Genomic DNA, 21058 nt, shown 5'->3' with positions numbered 1-21058 from the left:
TCCTGACCAAACATGTTAGTCGCCAGTTGTGACATTCCACGACCAAAAAATTTGGTCGCCAATTGTGACATTCTATGACCTCTAGTTTGGTAGCCAATTGTCACATTCTTCGATTAAAAAGTTTGGTTGCCAAAAGGAATGTTTGCGCCAACATGCAACAAAATAAACCTCTACTTCATAATAATCTATCTAATCCATTCAATAAAATCTGTAATTTACAATAATCAATCAGACCAACAATTCACCTAAACCATGAACATTCAACAAAATATATACATCATTAAATTATGAACCTGTTTAATTAAAGTCAGCAACTATTATAAGTTTTTATCAACAAATAATTCCAAACTACATATTCCTTCACTTAAAAATCCGCTTGTAATCTATATAATCATCCAATTTACATCCATCTAGCATTAAAATTTAAAACATATTCCTTAAGTGAAGAGTGGAACTCCCTTCACAAAGCATCAATAGCTTTCATTGATTGAGCAGAAAGAAAATTCTTCCAGTAGTATTTATATCTAGCTACATCTCTTTCAGCTTCTTTTCAGCCCTCATATGCCCGGACAAGAGCAAGGTGATCATTGTAATCATGTGAAAATTGTGCTTTTGCTGCTTTTGCTAGCTGCAAAGAGAAAGACACATAAATCAATTAGTGAACAGATAAGATAAGATACTCAATTTTCCAGCCAAAGGCTATCTATTAGTGAAACCACAATGCCTTGTTACACGTCACTCTGAATAATCTAGACAGGAGTTACAAGTTAAAAACTAGATACACATTAGCTAGTTCGCGACGAAATGGCCAATGTTCAAAACCATGGCTAGCACCCTTTGTGAAGACTGCAAAGTGGCCCATCCAGCCACAATAACCACCAACCATCAGCTAAATAGCCAATAGAGCTCTTCATTTCTCAGATTTAGATAGGGAATTAAAAACTATTTGAACAACTATATAGCATATGCTCAACAACTTCCTAAGAAAATAAAAGAAAAAAGAAAAGGGTAAAAAGGAAAATCTTGAGTTTTATCTTGTAATTGGTTTTCAGAAAACTAAAATTTTACTGCACAAAGTTGTAGTAAGCACAGTTGCAGGAATACTTGTAACTCAAGTACTTGTACTACATAATTCAAAACGTGAAGAAGATACGAAGATACAAAATTCTTTCTTTTTGTTCTCTCTCTCTCTCTCTCTCTCTCTCTCTCTCTCTCTTTTATTTTTCTTTTTCTTATGTCTGATTTTTTAACTTATCCTCAGATAGCAAGGTCCTATTGTGAACGAAACCAAAAAAAACCCTAGAACTAAAAGAAAACATAGAAATCAATCTAATGTACTAATAATGTTAGCGAATTGAGATAGATGTGAAACCAACAAAAACTAAAACTAAAATTAAAGAAATTGACCAACTTCAATCTAACCACAAACAAATGCACTTCAATACATTATCTTTGTCATTACCTAAAAACCTAAGAAAAGTATAACCCCTGCTCGAATGAGCATAGGTACTACTTTTTTTTTTTAAAGCTCGAGTTCAATTTTTAAAATCAAAATATATCTTAAAATTGCAATTCCTTCTTCCATTTACTCATCATCCAAACAAACAACAAAATTAAGAATTCAGTTAACTAATGCTATTTACTTCTAGAAGGCTAAGTTGAGCTAGAAAATTTTAAATTCCCAATCCAAGTAATGAGAAACTTAAAAAGTTCAAATTCTTCCTTCATTTCTCTTTACTACATTTACTCAACAACCAAACGGAGTATAATCAAAAACCCAAGAAGTACATAGAGAGAGGATAGTAACTAATGCTTCAATTTTTCCATAATCCAAATAGACAATAAAATTAAGAATTCAATTAACTAATGCTAGCAACTTCTACTGCGCTAAGTTGAGTACAACTTTTTACATTCCCAATTCAAGTAATGAGAAACCTAATAAATTCAAAATTTTCCTTCTCTTTACTAGATTTTCTTGGAAACCAAATGGAGTATAATCAAAAACCCAAAAAGCAGATAGAGTTAAGAATCCAATTAAAAAATCCTGTCTACTTCTAGGTGGCTGCTAAGTTGAGCAGAAACTTTAAAAATCCCAATCCAAGTAATGTGAAAGCGTAATAAATTCAAAATTCTTCATTTGAATTTTGATGTTTCTGCTCAACTAATACATTCAACTTGGTCACTGGCTAGAATTGAAAAAGGTATCTGTTTAAAAGCTTAAAGAACTGATAGAAGTGTCTCACATGTAAAATAGTTCCAGACTAACATCCATGTAGAGGTAGTGCAATGACAGAAGGCTTCAGTGCATCAGCATAATCAGCGGCTGCAATATCATCACCACTGCCTCTTAATCGCTCCTGAAAATAAAACAACTCATGGAATAAATTAATTAATAATTAATAAAGTTCACTTTTGATGACAAATTGTTCAAAGACAGCAAGACATATACCTCCAGTTTACTTTAGCTACATTCAGTTTTGATGAAAGATCTGCAACTGAGAAGCCCATTTGTAGGGCTGTCATTCAATGCAAAACACAAGAATTAACTGCATAACAATGTGTGTGAGAGAGAGAGAGAATAAACTGGTCCCATAATACTAACAATTTCATGAAAGAAGAGCCTGCAAGGGCACAGCACTGAGTACATGTAGCCAAAATATAAGAAAACAAAACCTGTAAGGATATACGACTCACATGAGAACAAACAAACCAAGTAACAATATATCCTTCCTTCCTCACAGTGTATCCACTGCATGTGAATAGCAAAAGATGATGTTTTGAAGGAGGAGATTTGAATTACAATTTTTTTTTCTTTTTCATTTTCTTTTTTTATTTTTTTTTTCTTCTTTTTCCTTTTCCTGTTTCCATATACTAGGAAAAAAAATGATTGGCAAATGGTAGTAACATTTTGAAATAACAAATAAAGATGTACTGGTTTGAAATGAATGAGCACCAGTTTTTCAAACTATTTTACACAGATTTTATTATTACCCTTGTTAGAATTTACCATAAACCTACCACCACTACCACCTCACCTACTCCACTAAACCTACCACCACTACCACCTCACCTACTCCACTAAACCTAACCCACTACACCACTACCACCTCCACTTCACCTACTCTCCACCTACTCCCAAACACACTCCTATATAATAGGAATCCTTGTAATTGTAATATATACAACAATATCAATCAATAATACAGTATTTTTTAACATGGTATCAGAGCAAAGTTAAGAAGTTAGTAATTCTGCTTCACCGGCGGGCGGCAGCCTCGCCTTGGCCGCCCGCCGGACATCTACACATGCCTTCACTTTCCTGCATCTTCCAACTCTCTTTATCATTTTTCTGCTCCTGCTCTCAGGCTTGGTGTAACATAATCATCTTGGTCCAGCTCCATGCTTCCACCTTCCCATAGATCATTTTCACTGATCATGTCCCAAGAATTTCCTTCTTCAGCCAAATTTTGCGAAACTGATGCCTGGGCACTCTCTAGCTTTTCAAGGAAATCAGAGCATTCAAATCTAGTTTTTAGAAGATCACACAACTCGTCAGTCTCCTTATCGGATGCCGACGAACCCTCGGGCGCCTCCTCCCCGTCGTTGGACACTGCACCATCGGCATCAGCGTCGAAGCCGGTGTCACCAATCAATTCTGAGGAGAAGGCAGTCACGTGCTAAAGCAAGAGCTCGAAAAGAAGCTTATAAAAGCTCGAAAGCCATATCTTCATGAATCCCACCACCAGCATGCTATGAGAAGGGCAAGGGGAACCGGAGGTCGTTTCGCTAAAAAGTCCAATAACAACACAGCTGATGAAACAGGAACAATTTCGGGTTCTGCCATCTCATCACACTCTGGCCTCGGCATCAACCTCGTCGCCTTCGGCATCTACCTCGTCGGCGAAACCACCTACAACAAGATCTATCTCTTCTCTCTCCTCCTTTTCTCCCAAACCCATATCTGTATGTCCTCCAGAACCAAGCAGCTCTTCTTAGGGGTTTCTGTCACTCGGCATCAACCTCTCTCTCTAAAAACATGAGCAGTGGCACAGATGCAGTTCATCCCAGCCCTGCAAAGTCCATGATGGACCCATCAAAATACCAACTCTCTCTCTCTCTCTCGGAGAACTGTGCAGAATATACAGCACAGAGGTCACGAGTGAGAAAGCTGCAATCCATTTCAAGAGCTGGAACGTAGTGTAACTACTTTACAGATTGAAGTATCGGCAATGTCACTGAGGGTTGCATTCATGGATCATCAACGGTTGATTCTTAATGTTGACAATAGTGCACTCAAGCAGAGGATTGCAGCACTTGTTCAGGACAAAATTTTTAAAGATGCTTATCACGAGGCATTAAAGAAAGAAATCGACAGATTATGACAAGTATACCATGAGCAGAACCTAAAGAAGATAGCTGTCACCAAACACTTTACAGCCATTCTCTCTCTCAATTCGGAGAACAAATTTTCTCTCTCTCACTTTACTTTTTCTCTCACCCACGTTGCTCTCATTTCTTTATTTTATTTTATTTTATTTTATTTTATTCATCATTATATATTCATCATCCCCCACTTCATTTTATTTTTTATTATTATTATTATTATTATTATTATTTTATTTTTAAAAAAAAAAAAAAAAAAAAAAAAAATCATTCCAGTTTAATTTTTCTGTTCCGTCTTGTCCCTTCACGCCATTCGGATTTGCACAATACACTCATTTTATTCCTATCGGGATCAACCCCGATCCATATTTTACAAAAAAAAAAAAAAAAAAACAACAGCTTTGTTTTCTTTTCTGCAGACGGCCACCCACCGACCTACTCTGCCGCCGGTCTCTTCTTCTTGCCTCCGTCCTGGGCGGTCCTTGACGGTGTTGCCTCCGTGTTTCCCACTCCACTGGGCACGATCACTACTCCCTGCTCCTCCACTGCAGCATATGGCAGACTTCCAAATCGGAACATCACGGTGGCCTTCCGCTTCAGCTCCTTGTTTTCTGCCTTTAGCACACTAATCTCTGCTCGCGCATCCTTATACATGCGTTGGAGCAGAGCCAGTTGGGCGTTTAACTGCTGCACCTCATTTGTCCTACTCTGCAGCCGGTTCGACAAGTTTGTGACTGCCGTCATGGTTTCTACACATGACTTCAAAGTATACTGATTGGCCTCCACATCCGACTGTACTGCCATTCTTTGCTCCACAGACCGCATCGGAAAGTTCAACGGAGCAAACTCCGGGGCGCTTGGTTGAGGTTCCAGTGCCACCGCACCAGTTATCTCTCTTGTTGACTCATTGAGGTCGGGAAAGAGAGTGAGTAGACCACGGGATGAAGATGCCGTATTCTGGGTAGCTGAACGGGAAGAAGAGGCCATTGTTCAGATGTTTCAGAGAAGGGTTGGATACAAAGTCTTTACCGAGTGTTTCAGAATGACAATGTTCAGAGAGTTTCAGACTGGTTTGATTTCCACATGTTCTCTCAGCCTCCGCATTGCTTTATATAGAACATGACGAAGAGGCCGACACGCGCACTGTCGATCACGTGCATCGCCGCGTGTCTGGCGCGCCTTTTGATGGCTCGTCTTTTGATGAATTGGGCACGCCTTTTGATGGCACGCCTTTTGACAAAATTGGGCACACCTTTTGAGGGTGCAACTTTTTCAACGGTCCGACACGACCCCATAAACTGTCCCGACATTGATTCCGGTTAGCTCCTTTATGGGTCCGACAAGACTCTGTAAACTGTCCCGACATAGATTCCGGTTAGTTTCTACAAGGGTCCGACAAGACTCTGTAAACTGTCCCGACATTGATTCCGGTTAGCTCCTTCATGGGTCCGACAAGACTTTGTAAACTGTCCCGACATTGATTCCGGTTAGTTTCTACAAGGGTCCAGCAAGACTCCGTAAACTGTCACAACAACTGTCACAACATTGTCTACTACAACGGTCCGACATGACCCCATAAACTGTCTTCTACAACGGTCCGACATGACCCCATAAACTGTCTTCTACATCGGTCTGACACCCCCATACAGTGTCCTCTACAACGTTATGACACCACCATACAGTGTCCTCTACAACGTTATGACACCACCATCCAGTATCTTCACCAATGGTCTGACACGACCATACAGTGTCTCCTATCCTTTTTTATTTTTATGTATTTTCTTGTTTTGTTACTCTCTTCAAACTCAAGTTGGTTAGTTTCTATCATCCTTGAGTTTGCGGGGGGCTGTTAGAATTTACCATAAACCTACCACCACTACCACCTCACCTACTCCACTAAACCTACCACCACTACCACCTCACCTACTCCACTAAACCTAACCCACTACACCACTACCACCTCCACTTCACCTACTCTCCACCTACTCCCAAACACACTCCTATATAATAGGAATCCTTGTAATTGTAATATATACAACAATATCAATCAATAATACAGTATTTTTTAACAACCCTATTCTTATACCATGCCATTATACAATATTGCTCAAGCATTGCTATGCAGTTCCCTCAAAGAGAGAGAATTGCAAGGGAAGGGAGTAGAATAATCAAGTAAAAGAAAAAGATTTTTCCATGGCCTTTTCTCACACAGATATAGAAGTCCTTAAAGGATTGAGGAGGAGGAAGGAGATGATTCACAGGCAGCCTCTTAAAAAGATTGCTCTCTCAAAACCAAAACCAAAACCAATTTTTTTCCATGATTTCTTTGTAAATCATGAATGGGCAAATATATATGATAATGGACGGTCCATTGTGCATATGATATCAGGGAAATGAAAAGAATGAATAGGTGATTACCTTGAGAAGAGAGTACCAATCTCTAATTTCTATACACAAAATGACCAAGTCCTTGAACATTGAATTAGACTAATCAGACACTTAGACACAAACTCAAACCAAACACCAGTATGCGAGTCTATATAAAAATAGTACAAGAGAGAATGGTATAGAGGATGTTTATGATACACACGTAACATACCACACAAGCTCCCACTTACACATGCTCGCACACCACACAAGTCCATGCCGACACCGGTTTGCAGTCATCACCAGAACTTCATCATCCGTTAAATTGGATAGGCAAACATGTAGTTCAGATTTCTAGAGTATATGTGACACCTGAACTTAATAAAATTACATAACCGAAAAACATGACCATATATGAACTTAAATTCATAATTTATTAGAGTACGAGTACAACAAAAACAGAATGGGCAGCAAACTGATTGCATGGGGTGACTTGTGACTGCAGCAAAAACATAACAGTACTCAACACTTAACAGCATTTTCCTATCACATGCATTGTTATTTTGTTTTTACCTATTGGACAACCACCACAACGCAATCGTCATGTAACATATTTAAACCGATTTTTGCACACACAGATTAGCTTTACAGCTATTGATGGTCACAATCTGTAAATATCTCTTTTACTAAGCAAAACATCAGAAATTAAATTGAACAGACCTTTGCACAGTCACCGAGCCAACTCATGATACTTCGTGCAGCTTCAAACATCTCACCCAATGCGGTCAAGGTGGTCTGCCATACAATGAATCACAGTTAACTTAAACCTTCCTTAATATATAGAGGGAAAAAAATTGTCAGGCTGAGAATGTGAAAAAGCAGGTATCCCAACATTTATTACAAATTGCTAGTGTGACTTTGTCGACCACTGTGTCGCAATTATAGTTATTTTATTGGAAAAAAAAGCCAAAAACCAACAAAGTTAAAGATTTACTATAGCGGTATGTACTTACTTTTGCTGCATAACAAGATGCTGCAAACAACTCATCATCGTCTTCAATGGCACAACGGTCTTTTAGCCTCTTCTTGATTTGGTTACGGGCACCATTATAAGTCACACCATACACTGATGTCATCACCATTTGTTTAACCAATTTCTTATATACCTGAAGATTTCTAGTTGCGAAGGTAGGAAATCAGTGATAGAACTGAATTAGGTTCAGGAAAAGTAATGAAATTTGGGAAGCACCTATCTGAATTAGCCAAATTCTTAAGAATGGTACAGAATTATTGTGGCTTTAACAAGTTCAATGCATCTATTTTCAGTACGATATCTTATACATGAATTAAACACCATAAGAATTAAATGAACATGAGAAGCAATCGAACCTGATTAATTAAAAGCCTAGCACGCGATGCATTAGGATCAGTTGCGGGATCTTTTTTTGCATCTCTCCACGTAATATCAAGAACTCTGCATCACAGCAAGAATATCAATAGTATTTACAAAGGAGATTTTCACAATTGTGATTCAAGAGGATGTCACTAGCCAAGGCATCCTTATCAGATCTGTCTAAGCACCTCCACGTAATACCACAATACAAATTTTCATTCATGAGCTCCACACAAGGACCATGAGGTAACTCCCTTGATCCATCTCCAAGCTAGTCATCCAGTGCACTTAGCACCTGAACAAAGACATGACCTCTATTCTTTTCTGTTTCCAGTTAGTAATTTGTTTTTCAGAATCAGAGAAGAGACCATAAATGACATTGATCAGGGTATGTTCAGACTGGATCCAGACATTTCATTGTTATTGGGGATATTGATTTTCCAGAGTATTTTTTTTGTTGTATGTTTTATGTTATTTTGCATTCAGGATACTATTATCACATTCTATTGTTCTAACTATAAAATATGCTCTAAGGTGGAGGGTTTGACATACACCCAAACCTATTCATCGTATTCTCTTCTCTTCTTTATATCTATCTCTCTCTCTTCTAATCCCAACACTAATTTTTCACACTTCACACCCAACTTATATGTTCCTAGAGAATTTAATCAAGATGGTTCACCTCTAAAGTTTACAGAACTGAAAATTAGCAGCCTCCCAAATATTGGTTAAGGGAAGCTAGTAGTGATGTACATGTCACTTATGAATTTCCTTCTTCCTTTATTAATAGATAATATATGTATACACACACACACCAACAAAAAGAGGGAAGAAAAAGAAACTAGAAAAGAAAACATATGTATCATCTGAAGATAATTGTGTACCTAGCAGCAATTCCCGAGTAAACATCTGCAGGCTTCTCTCCTGCAACAAGATTGACCGCAGCTGCTCCTAACTGAACGAAAGTAATTTTTTTCACTACAATACAAGAACACGACTACCATGGCCAGAAGTGAACAACTTCATATGAGCTAAGCGATAGAGATTTTATTACCTTATCCCTCTCAAGGGCAGCGTAGTGTTGTAGGCCATTACATGAACCATCCTTGAAGAGGAAAAAATAGAGGGAAAAAATCTTAGATTAAAGTTTGAATAATGGTGTATATTCCAGAATTCAGTATAACAACAAAAAGAAAATGTAACTTGTATTTACGTATCAAAATGTTTAAAAATAAAAATAACAATAAAATTGTAGAATCTGCTTGATGTTTTCTCAATTTCACAAGTAGCGACATTATGTAACAAGAAAACCAGCGAAAATCTATTATCTCCATTACTTGCTGATGTCTTTAGTCTATGATCTGTCAACAGACAGGATGGGACACTCTGTCTCAACATAGACATAAAGCGTATTACATTGAAATTGTAATTGTAAATGTATTTTACAGCACATATGTACAAATTTGTCTGATTGGATGTATGTGTGGGTGTCATAAGCACATATACATGAGAGAGCAAATTAGTAAAACGACTTGCCTTCGATGATCAATCAATACATATTTGGCCACGATATAACTATACAACATGTCATTGAGCATCACTAATCAGAAGCTTTAATATATTGAAGACTTGAAATTATAGTAGGAACCGTGACAAAAGCCAGAATAGATGCTTCTTTTTTCTTTTTTAAATACTATTGATTTCCTCTCTGCAAGCACATTGCTTACAGAATAAAAAACAGGATCTTTTAAAAATGTAATAAATTTATTTAAGAGCAACTTCAATCGATAACTTGGAAGCGAAGCTCAATAAAATTTATGTTCATTTCCTAGATCCAGCTGGCATAAAATTATTCTTTTTTTTTTCTCTGTCCATATCTTGTTTCCATTCTTCTATTTTATAAATCAGAATAAATAGTTGGTACTGAAGGCCTCGTTCAATTTTTGAGCAGACAAATGCACACAAACACAGATACATATTGCTGATGAATTCCCAGATCAATTTTTGTTTATGGTTAGACTACAATACCTGGTGGACAGGCATATACGAAATAGTAGTCTCTGGAGAGGAGCTTCTCAATGCTTCAGCAAGATTAATACATGTTGCCAAGCATTGAAACGGATCCTCTGCGCCCAACCACCAGCGCCTTCCTTCAAGAGGTCTGTCTGCTGAATCGAAGATATCATCCAAATGATTCTCAGTAAATGCAATTCGACCCTCATAGGAAAACTTGTCCACACCACCAGCATACAAATTCGCCATATGTATCTTGAGCCACTGTAAGCCAGACTTGCCAAGAGGGCGTTCCTTGGCAAACTCCAAGATGCCTCGGCACAGATCAGAACCAAGATGCCCAACAGACTAACTCAATGGTCAAAAATATGCAATTTCAAAGAGTCACAAATTTTGGAAAGGCAAACAATTATAAACCAAAAGATCTCTTATCTTAATCTGTCGAGTCATAGAATGATACATCAACTTGCAATCAGGGTTTCAAACACATTCCATTTCAAGATGCCCAACAATGAGTTCCACCACTAAATAAGTTTGGTGGAATGATAAATCAATTGAAATCCCTACTACTATTGTGATAATAACAATAATGATCTTTTGGTAAACTACCACAGCAATAATTTATCATATCTCCAAATAAAATGAATCTGAACCAAATAATCACAGGTCAAATAATTTACAAATAAAAATAAATAAATGAACTTATAGGTTCTTGCTCTTTATTATGTGAATCCTTCCAGAATTTTTTTTGTAATTTTTCCCAAATCTGCTTGAAATTCACAAATAAAAGGGGATACTTAAAGAAAGAGAAGAAATAAAACACTCCAAGGAACATCACAGATTGGGGGACTTCACAAACAACAGATTGAAATCTTATTATCGACATATCCCAGCAGCAAACATCAACAGAAACATTAAGAGTGAGAGGGAGAGACAGAGACTGAGTGAGTGAGAGTGAGAGTGAGAGAGAGGATTTATACCTCAAAATTGTTTTTAGGGAGAGTTGAAGATGCTCTGAAAAATCGCGATGGTGAGGGCCCTGGTGGGTGAGACATTGTAGAACAAGAAGAGTATGAGAAAGAGGAATCAGAAATGGCGAAGACGAATCAGAGAGATATAAACAGAAGACGAATCAAAGAGAGACAGAAGGTTGAAAAAAAATACCTAGATGACGGTGCCAAGCGAAGATGAATCATAAATGGTGAAGCTAAAGGCGGCGCTGACGGTGGAGAGGCAAGGATGGCGGACGGCGACGTTGATGGTGAGGCGAGGTGATTGGCGCGACTGAGGTGTGATTGAATTCGACTGAGAGGCGCCTTTTTTTTCAATATAGGTTTGAATTAGTTCAGTTATCCCCTACAACAGTGTTGGTTGGCCATGGTCCCTCAGTGTATTTAGATATCAAAACGACATCGTTTTGATATCTGCGACTAAATTGTTTTAGTGGCTAAAACTTTATACTGTTCTTGTCCAGATTTTCACCTCCCGTCAATATTTTTGTCGACTAATATTTTCATTTGGTCGCAAAAAAACACTTTTTGCAACAAAATTACTTTTGTTGGTAATAGTATCAACTTTTAGCTACGAAATTTTTTTTGGGTCGCCAAATGTCACTTTTTGCGACCAAAATTTTTTTAGTCGGCAAAAGTGGTCGGGAAATGTGTAATTTCTTGTAATGTAACTTGATTTTTTACAAGTATATTGTTCTCGATATTTCTTAAAATTTGAACGATTTGGATCATCAAAATATGACCCAAAATGACTTTCACGAGCCGCACAACAATCACTGTTATGCTTCACGTCCAACAATGACACTGGATCCCTTTGTTAGGGGATGAGAGTACTCAACTCATGGTAGTGTTAATTGGCAATCATGGATTTGGAAAATGATGTTTATGCTCCTTTTATTTGGTCTATTAAGGGGTTGTTTGGGATGATCTAAATAAGTGTACTTTTTGACTTTTTATTAAATATGGGTTGGATTTGGGTTGAGTTAGAATTGATGTATTAGAGAAGTGGTGTGACTTAAATAAGATGAAATGACTTAAATAGGATAGTGACTTTTTAACTTTTTGACTTTTTTAAAACTTGCCAAACCAACCCTAAGTAGGTCCGAAAGTACCTAATAATTTTTCATTAAATAGTACCACTCTCGATAAAATTACAAACCATCTTACTAGTTTTGCAATTATTTTTTTCACAATCTCTTTCCCTTTTGCAAAATTATATTTGTTATTGGATTAATTTTAGTTTTTTTTTATTTATTTTTTATTCTCAGTTACACAACAAACATCATGTATACATATTTTTCTTTACCAATGTTAATCGATATATCCAAGAGCCAACGGTCTCATTTGCTATGAAATATAATATTTGATAAAAAAATTATAAAATTGCACTCAATTGTTTGATGGCATACATATATATATATATATGATAAAAAGTAAATATAAGCGTGACTATTAAAAATGAAATTGTAAGCTTTGATCATATATATATATATATATATAAAGCAATGGTTCATTCATAATCAACATTGACCATGTGTTGGATCAACCAGGGTAATTTAGGTAGATTCAATCAAATTGAGAGTCCATTTAAGCTCAGCTTCAAATATTAAGGAATCTGTCCAAATTTAAGTTTTAGTCCGTTGCATAGACTGTAATCATTGATTATGGCGTTTTAACGTTTGTATAATGACAATGAGAGCATAAATTAATTTAATTATTAGGGCATGCAAATAGTAGGTCACTAAATTACGATTTGTGATGGTTGTTGTCCGGGTTGTGTACCCAAATGAGCCCATTTCGAAACCCATTTTGATAATCCGAAAGTTCACATTTTAGAATACATCAAGTAGAACATACTTGTAAAAAATTAAGTTAATCGAATATCATTACCCATTCATCCACTCACATTTGTATTTACAAAAATAAATAACTGTAATCTAAAGTGTTAAAATAAATACAAATGTGAGTGGATGAATGGGTAAACGATATCCGAATAACTAGTGTATGCTCTACTTGATGTATTCTAAAATGTGAACGGTTCAAATTATCAAAATAGACCTATTTGACTACACAACAGTAGCTGTTGTGCACCTGCACAGCAGCCATCCCAAATCCCACTAATTAACTGCATATAAATGTTCACATGGGGATTCCTGTAGGACATGCCCGCACCCTCCTCTACATATCTTCATTTTTTCGCCTTTGATTACTTATTTTTTTTTATTTTGTCTCATAAGGTGGCCGAAGCCAAATTAGTATAATTTTTTCGCCGCTGATTACTTATTTTTTTATTTTGTGTCATAGGGTGGCCGAAGTCAAATTACTTTTTATACAAGTAATATAACATAAATTAATAATTTTTTTTTTTTTTTTTTTGATTAATGTAATATACTTTCAAATTATTATTATAGATCATGTTTTAAATACCAAATTTTATTATTGTATGTCACATTCATAAATAAAAATAATAATTATTAAATCATTAATTTGTATAACATTTCCATCTTATAAAATCATGGCAACTCTAGTGGTCATTACAATGTCAAAACTATAATTGAGCATGTTATAGAGAAACTCCAAACCCACAAGGTTTGGCAGATTCAGCTTCAAATTTGGTAAAGTCAATTTTGCTTTTGAAGTGTAAATCCTATGATATGACCAAAAACTGATATAAGAATCGTGTCAAATCAACATGTGCCGTGGGATGGTATGGTAAAAACAAAATGAATTTTTGCACTATAACAAGTCAAAAAAAATAGAGAAAATTTTCATAAATCTTGATATGGTAATGACAATATTATTCCAATCTCTAACATCTAGAGAAACTTATCCTTTGTTACCAATATTTAGTCAATGCTTTAATGGAATCAGCAAAACTTTCACAATAATATATTTTGTTATTTTTACCACATAAACTGGAAGTAGGATACAAAATACAAAAATAGAATGAAGCCATAAGCTACCAGTTCAAAGTGCAACAAACAAAATAAATTGAACACCAAGAGAGAACTTTTGATTTGAGACAGTATATATCCAGTAGTCAATAATCACTCAATGGAAACAAGAAAAGCGACTGTGGTACAGAGCACTAGGTGTAGAGCGCTAAATTGAGCTCTACATAGCTGGCAAGGGTTAAAAAAAAGGGAAAAAGACAAATCATCATGAGGAAAAAGACAAATTATAACTCCCCTAGAGCTCTGAATTTAGAGCTATTAAACATTTTTGTAAGAAAAACTATCACAAACATCACATTGTTCCAACCACTAAACAATTGTGTTGATGATAATAATTTTAGGTCAAAACATGACACCATTACCAACAAAATCAGTTTTAATGGGACTGACTAGAGCAGACACAATGACTCCATCGGACCCACCCCCCCCCCCCCCCCCGCGTCAGGATCCTCTGGAGTAGAAACCCTACAGTGATCTCCTAGAGTGGAAGATCCAACGGTTGACAATAAAACTCATCAAAACGACGTCGTTTTGGTGAGTAAGTTAAAAAAAAAAGGAGAGAGAGAGAGAGAGAGAGACAAGAAGAGGGAGAGAAGAAGATCTCCAAATTCTGCCATGGCTGGGTTTTCAAATTTCTGAGTTTTTCTTCCCTCACCCCTTCATCTTCCCTCTCCTCTTCTTCATTCTCTCTTCGGTGATCGTCACCTATGTTCTTCACCGGCGAGCACTTGATGAGTGGTTATATAAGGATTTGAGAAAAGTACATTTTTTTTTAATAATTTCTGCACTTGATGATGATTCAAATCCCCTCCTTCTTCTCTAAAAACTACAAAGCAATCCTACAAAGCAATTCTTCTTCTCTGATTACACCCACATTAAACCCACTTCTGTGATTTTAATTTTTTTTTTTTTTTGATAAAATCGTTTGTATATTTATTTGTTTTGATTTATATATATAGAGAGAGAGTTTTGCTTTGATTTGGGAGTGATTTTCACTGAGGACAAATAACAAACACCAAAGCTACAAAATCAAAACAATAACGAACAAAAGACATAGACATGTAAGATTAATCTCAAATTTCCCAAGAAACAAACAAGCAGAGCCTAAACCTTAATTATACAGAGCAATGCCACAAAGATCATATAGATATTTATTTGACTCCATTACTTGCTTCTTAACAAGGAGACAGAATCATCAAAGGAAGACATTGTCTTGAATATTTTGAAATTGTTTTTGGAATCTTCATCTTTATCTAAAAGGCTAAGTTTTGCTTCTTCCTTAGCAAAAACGCAGTCATCATCGTCTGTAATCGACTCCGGAAGGAAAACTCTCATGTATATTGTAGCTATGACCCAGATGAGATATTGACAGTATTAGAGGCAAGAGTTGTAGCCAATATGAATCAGCGGTGTCCGGTGGCGGCGGGGCAGCGAAGAGGAGAGGAAAGATGAAGGGGTAAGGGAAGTAAAACTCAGAAATTTGAAAACCCAGCCATGGCAGAGTTTGTGATCCTCTCTCTCTCTTCTTGTCTCTCTCTCTTTGTTTTTGTTTTTTGTTTTTTGTTTTTTTTTTTTTTGTTTTTTCAACTTACTCACCAAAACGACGTCGTTTTGGTGAGTTTTATTTTCAGCCATTGGATCTTCCACTTTAGGAGATCAATGTAGGGTTTCTACTCTAGAGGATCCTAACGCCCCCCCCCCCCCACACACACAGAGATTAAAGGAAATAATATTGCTGCTTAACTGAGCATTATCTAATAATTAGTCCTCTTTCCACCAAAAAAAAAAACAAAATAAGTGAAGATCATAAATTATTGCCTAAAATGCTAAACTAATTTCTGAAAAATAAATACAATTGCACAAATTTCATAAATCAACACAAGTTACTCTACACAACTTACTTGGCCCCTTCCTCAACGAATTCGAAGTGACAGGTAGTTCAATTCAATTCATCGAACGATATTCATGATTCTTCGAAGTCACAAACGCGAACATTCAGTCTTCGAAGCCAGATCGAATGAAGTATCATGTGGAACACGTCAAACCGCTTCAGAGGCAAGTTAACCTCAAAGTGCCTCCTTACTTGCAGCCCTCTCCTCTGCAACCTTATATACTGCCTCTGAGAAATTCCCATTAAAATAGTCTTAAGGTTCGGAATGTCCTTCACCGAAACCTCAACCGAGAACGACTTCCAGTTTAGAACATCACTAAATGGTGCCACGTAATGGTCCTTCATGAGTACTGGAACACAACCCATGTAGAGTGCCTCAACCATTCGTGGGCTTGCTACTTCATAACCGCTTGCGCAAATGCAGTACTTGCTTTTTCGCATCATCCCATGATATGAAACACCCTTGGGAAGGTACTTGTGAACTTGGACATCTTTGTCCTTGTTTTCCCAATGATCGAGAAGAATTGGCCTAATTGGTCCGTGGACCCCTCCAGCAAAGAAAACCAAGATTGGGCGTTGCGAAGGGGATGGACCTCCAAGTAAGCGATTTGTCGTGCCATCCGGGAGAAGGATTTCTGGAAATGATACGTCTTTTGAGGGTTTGAATCCTTCCGAGGTGTTTGCATTACATAGAGCCCGAATGGAATTTTTGTATAGGTAACGAACGGAAGAGGAAAGCTCTGGCCCCTGCAGCACAACATTGCCAAAAATTAAAACATTGTTTTGAGTCATTCGGATACTTTTTTTGGGTACATTAGAGCAAATAGAAAGCGGATTCTTTTTTTGGGTACATTAGAGCAAATAGAAAGTCGAACACATGACCCCCTAATGAGGAACACTAATCCTAGCCATTGGGATAAAACCAGATGGTTGTCCTACTTGTGTACCGTATATAATTTACCAGTATATAGAAAGAATTGATAGTTGCACAAAATCCAGGCACATAAAACACACAAAGTATAATGTGTAACTAAGATTCATATTGAGTATTACATGGGTTATATTTAAAAAAAATCTAAATCACACAGTGCACTTTCTATGCACTTTTGTGTGTTTTAATCATATGCAAGTAGCACTGTTGATAGAGAAATCGTACACAACATATTATTTCGTAATGCAAGAGTAATACAAGCAAAAGAACGATTCCTTACCCAATCATGGCAAGCAAGCATGAAATGATCGGCCCCAAGGCTTCGATTCCAATAGTGGTATTTCTGCACAATGAGATTGACATAATCATTGACTGTTTGTTTCATCGGAGCCCAATCATGGGACTCACGCACATAAATGAAGTGAACTATCGATGTCACACTGAATGGTAGGAAGAAGACATGGGCTTTGTCAGGATCTCTTGTGCGGAACTTGCTAACCTCCATATGGTTAATAAAATTTCCCTCCATTGCATATGTGCTCTTGCATGGACCGTTGTGAAAAATTGGGGGCTCTCCTTCTTCGTAGACAAATACTTTGAATTGTTTTTCCATTTCCAAGTAGCTCCTTGAGTGGCAAAGAAGAAGCAATGGTAAGAGTTCCAAGTATATATTCAAAACTTGGGAATTTGTAGTTGTTGCATTAACTTTCCATTGTGTACTACTAAAGGTGTAAAAGTATCATTTTCGTTTTCTTTTATTTGGTGCTTGAAAACACCTGGAATTTTTTTTTCCAAATTCTCTTTTTGAGAAAATTTTACGAAATCATCCCTTTAATAGGAAACACAAATTAATTTTGAAAAACTGTTTTCACAAAATGAAAACGACGGATCCTTTCAAACTTTAAATTATTGCTTCATATTAACTTGAAAAATGATCCACATAAGGTGTCTATAATTAATTGAATCCTTTTATTGGAATGACTCACTCCAATGGGTCCCATTCCATGAAATTACTCAGATTATAACAGAAAACTTTTCTCTTTCAGTGTCCAAAGCCATAACAAAAGTAGAGGATTACATGTTTCCTAGAAAAAAAAAACATGGAGAATAGCATGACAATAAAAATAAAAATTTTAAAAAGGGTACCTGTGAAAGGCGTTGGCATTCCAATACATTGGACCTCCGGGAACATACTCAGGATCGTGTGTTTGATTTCCATTATTTCTCGCTTCTCTTATTGCAGCACGAACTCGTCCGAGACTGGCTTCTAGTTTATTTAAATTGCTAGGCTTTCGTGTCGATTCCACCTTCAGGGGGATAGTGTGAGACTCATTTGTGGAAGGAACAATTTGAGGTGCACTCATGGTGGTAGCATTCAAGCTCGCTTCATTCTTCTGAACCTGTTGAGTTGATATACAGAAAAAATCATTTTCTTTTTCTATTTTCTTTTCTTTTGACACACAGCAAGATTTGAACACCAGTCTTAGTCATGCCATGCTAACACTTTTTATCACTGTGCAACAGCAGAGATGATATTCTAAATAATAATAAAAAAAAGTAATAATAATGATATACTTTTCTCTGATGATTTCAAAAGCAGAGCAAAGCCCATGTATAATCTAATCAAAGGAATCATCTGTCTAAATATCTCATATATTCTGGTTTCAAAAGCTCCTATTCAGCACACAATCAATCAAATAGAGAGATTAATTTAGAGAGGTCATTGTGAGACAATGAGGATTCAAATAGAGCGTCCCAACCTTCATCCAACCTGCCATTTTTTGTCGTAAAATCCAAAAATAAAATAATAAATAATAAAAGAACACAAAAAGCACTTCACAGTAAATAATAATATTTACTAAATTTGTTTCTAGAAGAATTTTTTTATGGAAATATTACATGTCAGTGGCTATTCTATAAAATAATTACATATTGGTGGAATAGTTTATAATTTTAATTATTAATATTTATAAAGTTTATCACTAATTTAATTTTTTTTAAAAGATTAGGCTGAATTATAATTTTTTTTTTTCAACCATGTCAGTGGCTATTCTAATCTAGCCTAATGACATGGGAGAGACAATAGAGAGATAGAGCGAGGAGTGTGGGCTTACCCCTTCATATGATCCATTTTATGTAATTAGGAGTGAATTGGTGATACTAATTAGTGATGACAGTCTTCCAATCCAAACGCCCTCGTTTTCGCTTCTTCCTTGATCCTTACATTGCCTCACCCAAATTCTTTGCCTTTTATTTTATTTTATTTTAACTCTTGAACTAAAAATTAAGTATTTAGAAAACAATTTTATATAAATTGACTGAATCTCCATGGTTTTTACCCCAATTTTTTTCTTTCAAGAATTGCACAAGCATCACAAAGTAAACCCCCTAAACCCCAGCCCATATTTAGAGTCAGAATTTAATTATCCGTATTTTTCTTCATATACATAAATACATATGGATATATATAATATAATATATAAATTATATATATATACATTAAAAAAATTCAAACACCACAGAACAATCACTAATAAGATTAAAAAGTTTTTTCTGCTACAAAATAAGAAAAGAATGTAAAGGAATGAAATATTTATATTTTTTAAAATATTGTGACAAACAGTTATATGCACATGAACACAAAAATGAATTCTTGATTTTTTATAATAAAAAAAGCACTGATAAACAAAATATGATGATGATGATGATCAATAGGGTCTTACAGGTGGTTGGGTTTTGTGAATGGGATCAATAGGAAGTGGTGGAGGAGAAGAGCGGTAAAGAATGGACTCATCTGATGATGATACTGCATCTAAATGCTCCTTCTTTGCTGAAACTGAATCTCTAGTTGAGTTTGATTTTAGTCCTACAAACATGCAGAAGAAGATGATGATGATGATGATGATGATGATGATGGAATCACAGTACTCCGTGCCCATGGATACAACTTGTTCGAATCAAATACCCAATTGGAGTTCTTCGGACCCACTAAACCCACAAACCCAGAAACCAAAATCAATGGAACAATCAGCCCAAAAAGCTTTAAAGAAGATGATGGTAAACACCACCATGAACACAGCCTTTTCTCCCCCATCCCCCACGTCTCTCTCTCTCCCTCTCTCTCTCTCTCTCTCTCCCTCTACAACTCACCCCTTTCTCTCTCTATATAGACATGTAGATAGATAGATACAAACTGTTTTTGTTTTGTTTTGGTTTTTTTAAGGGAGCGTTATGGATTTTCTCTCTCACTCTCTCTGTTTTTCTTGGTAAAGTGAAGAGAAAGAGCAACAATTGGTGAAAGATGGTTGCCCCAGCAAGCCAAGCGTCATGTTCCTCTGTTTTTGAGCTCTCTTTTATTACATGCAATATGTGAATTCAATTTTCTTCTTCTTTTGTTAATTTGTTTATTTTCAATTCTGCCCTTTCCAAAAATCTCCTACCGCGGATGATGTCATAAATATGTTTACTTTCCCCACTTATTTTTCGTGAACTCCTCAAGTGCAATTAACAGCTTACTTGCTCCTTGTCATCGTCCACGTAGCGAGTAAGTGTTTGAGAGCGCGAGTATGATCGTTTTGTTTTGTTTGCAAGTGGGTTTTGAAAAATGTTCAATACGGTGATGAAGTCCACGCCTTGTGTTTAATATGGTTATTAGATTAATTTATATTTATTAACTTTTTGTTTGAAAAATATATAAAATCAACCAGACAATTTTAGTATAATTATATTAAATTTTGTTTAAAATTATATTTGATGTCTTTTTTATCAATAATTTATTAATCGTATTAATCAAAAAAATAATATTGTCATATGTTTTATATTAAAATATATATCCTTCTGTGCGGGGAGCAAATATTCAGGCAAGTCCGCACTCCTTTCTTCCAAGCTCCTGCCTGTCCGATCGACCTACGAGCACAACGGCGGTGAGCTACCCGGCGGTGTGTGGCTGGAAAACCCCTCCGACGATCAAGTTAGACACATACACAGGGATAGAGAGAGAGAGAGGACTGAGTTGTGTTCAGTGTTTTTCTCACCAAATTGTGTCATCTCTAGCATGGGGGGCGCAGACATGCTTATATACCTTCTGCGCCCCAAATCTACTCCCAGTGATCTCTC

The 21058-nt window shown here is 36.3% G+C and overlaps 2 protein-coding genes across 2 annotated transcripts; both read right to left on the bottom strand.

Moving 5' to 3' along the window:
- Positions 1-489: 489 nt before the first annotated feature.
- On the bottom strand, positions 490-10500 carry LOC114296717 (DNA-directed RNA polymerase 1B, mitochondrial-like). Its single transcript, XM_082887295.1, has 9 exons — positions 10172-10500; positions 9198-9248; positions 9028-9098; positions 8140-8224; positions 7764-7916; positions 7471-7545; positions 2450-2546; positions 2244-2357; positions 490-628 (listed from the first exon to the last, which is right to left on the bottom strand). Exons 1-7 carry the CDS (start codon positions 10403-10405, stop codon positions 2520-2522), a joined length of 696 nt encoding a protein of 231 aa, XP_082743421.1. The 5' UTR covers positions 10406-10500; the 3' UTR covers positions 490-628; positions 2244-2357; positions 2450-2519.
- Positions 10501-16083: 5583 nt separating this feature from the next.
- Positions 16084-20071, bottom strand: LOC145799619 (putative glycosyltransferase At5g03795). Its single transcript, XM_082889221.1, has 4 exons — positions 19666-20071; positions 18089-18342; positions 17223-17568; positions 16084-16758 (listed from the first exon to the last, which is right to left on the bottom strand). Exons 1-4 carry the CDS (start codon positions 19879-19881, stop codon positions 16084-16086), a joined length of 1491 nt encoding a protein of 496 aa, XP_082745347.1. The 5' UTR covers positions 19882-20071.
- Positions 20072-21058: the final 987 nt, after the last annotated feature.

This window comes from Camellia sinensis, chromosome 9 (assembly GCF_055761805.1).
Source record: "Camellia sinensis isolate YWXY chromosome 9, ASM5576180v1, whole genome shotgun sequence".
Taxonomy (NCBI): domain Eukaryota; kingdom Viridiplantae; phylum Streptophyta; class Magnoliopsida; order Ericales; family Theaceae; genus Camellia; species Camellia sinensis.
This window is presented reverse-complemented; position numbering and strand designations above follow the sequence as displayed.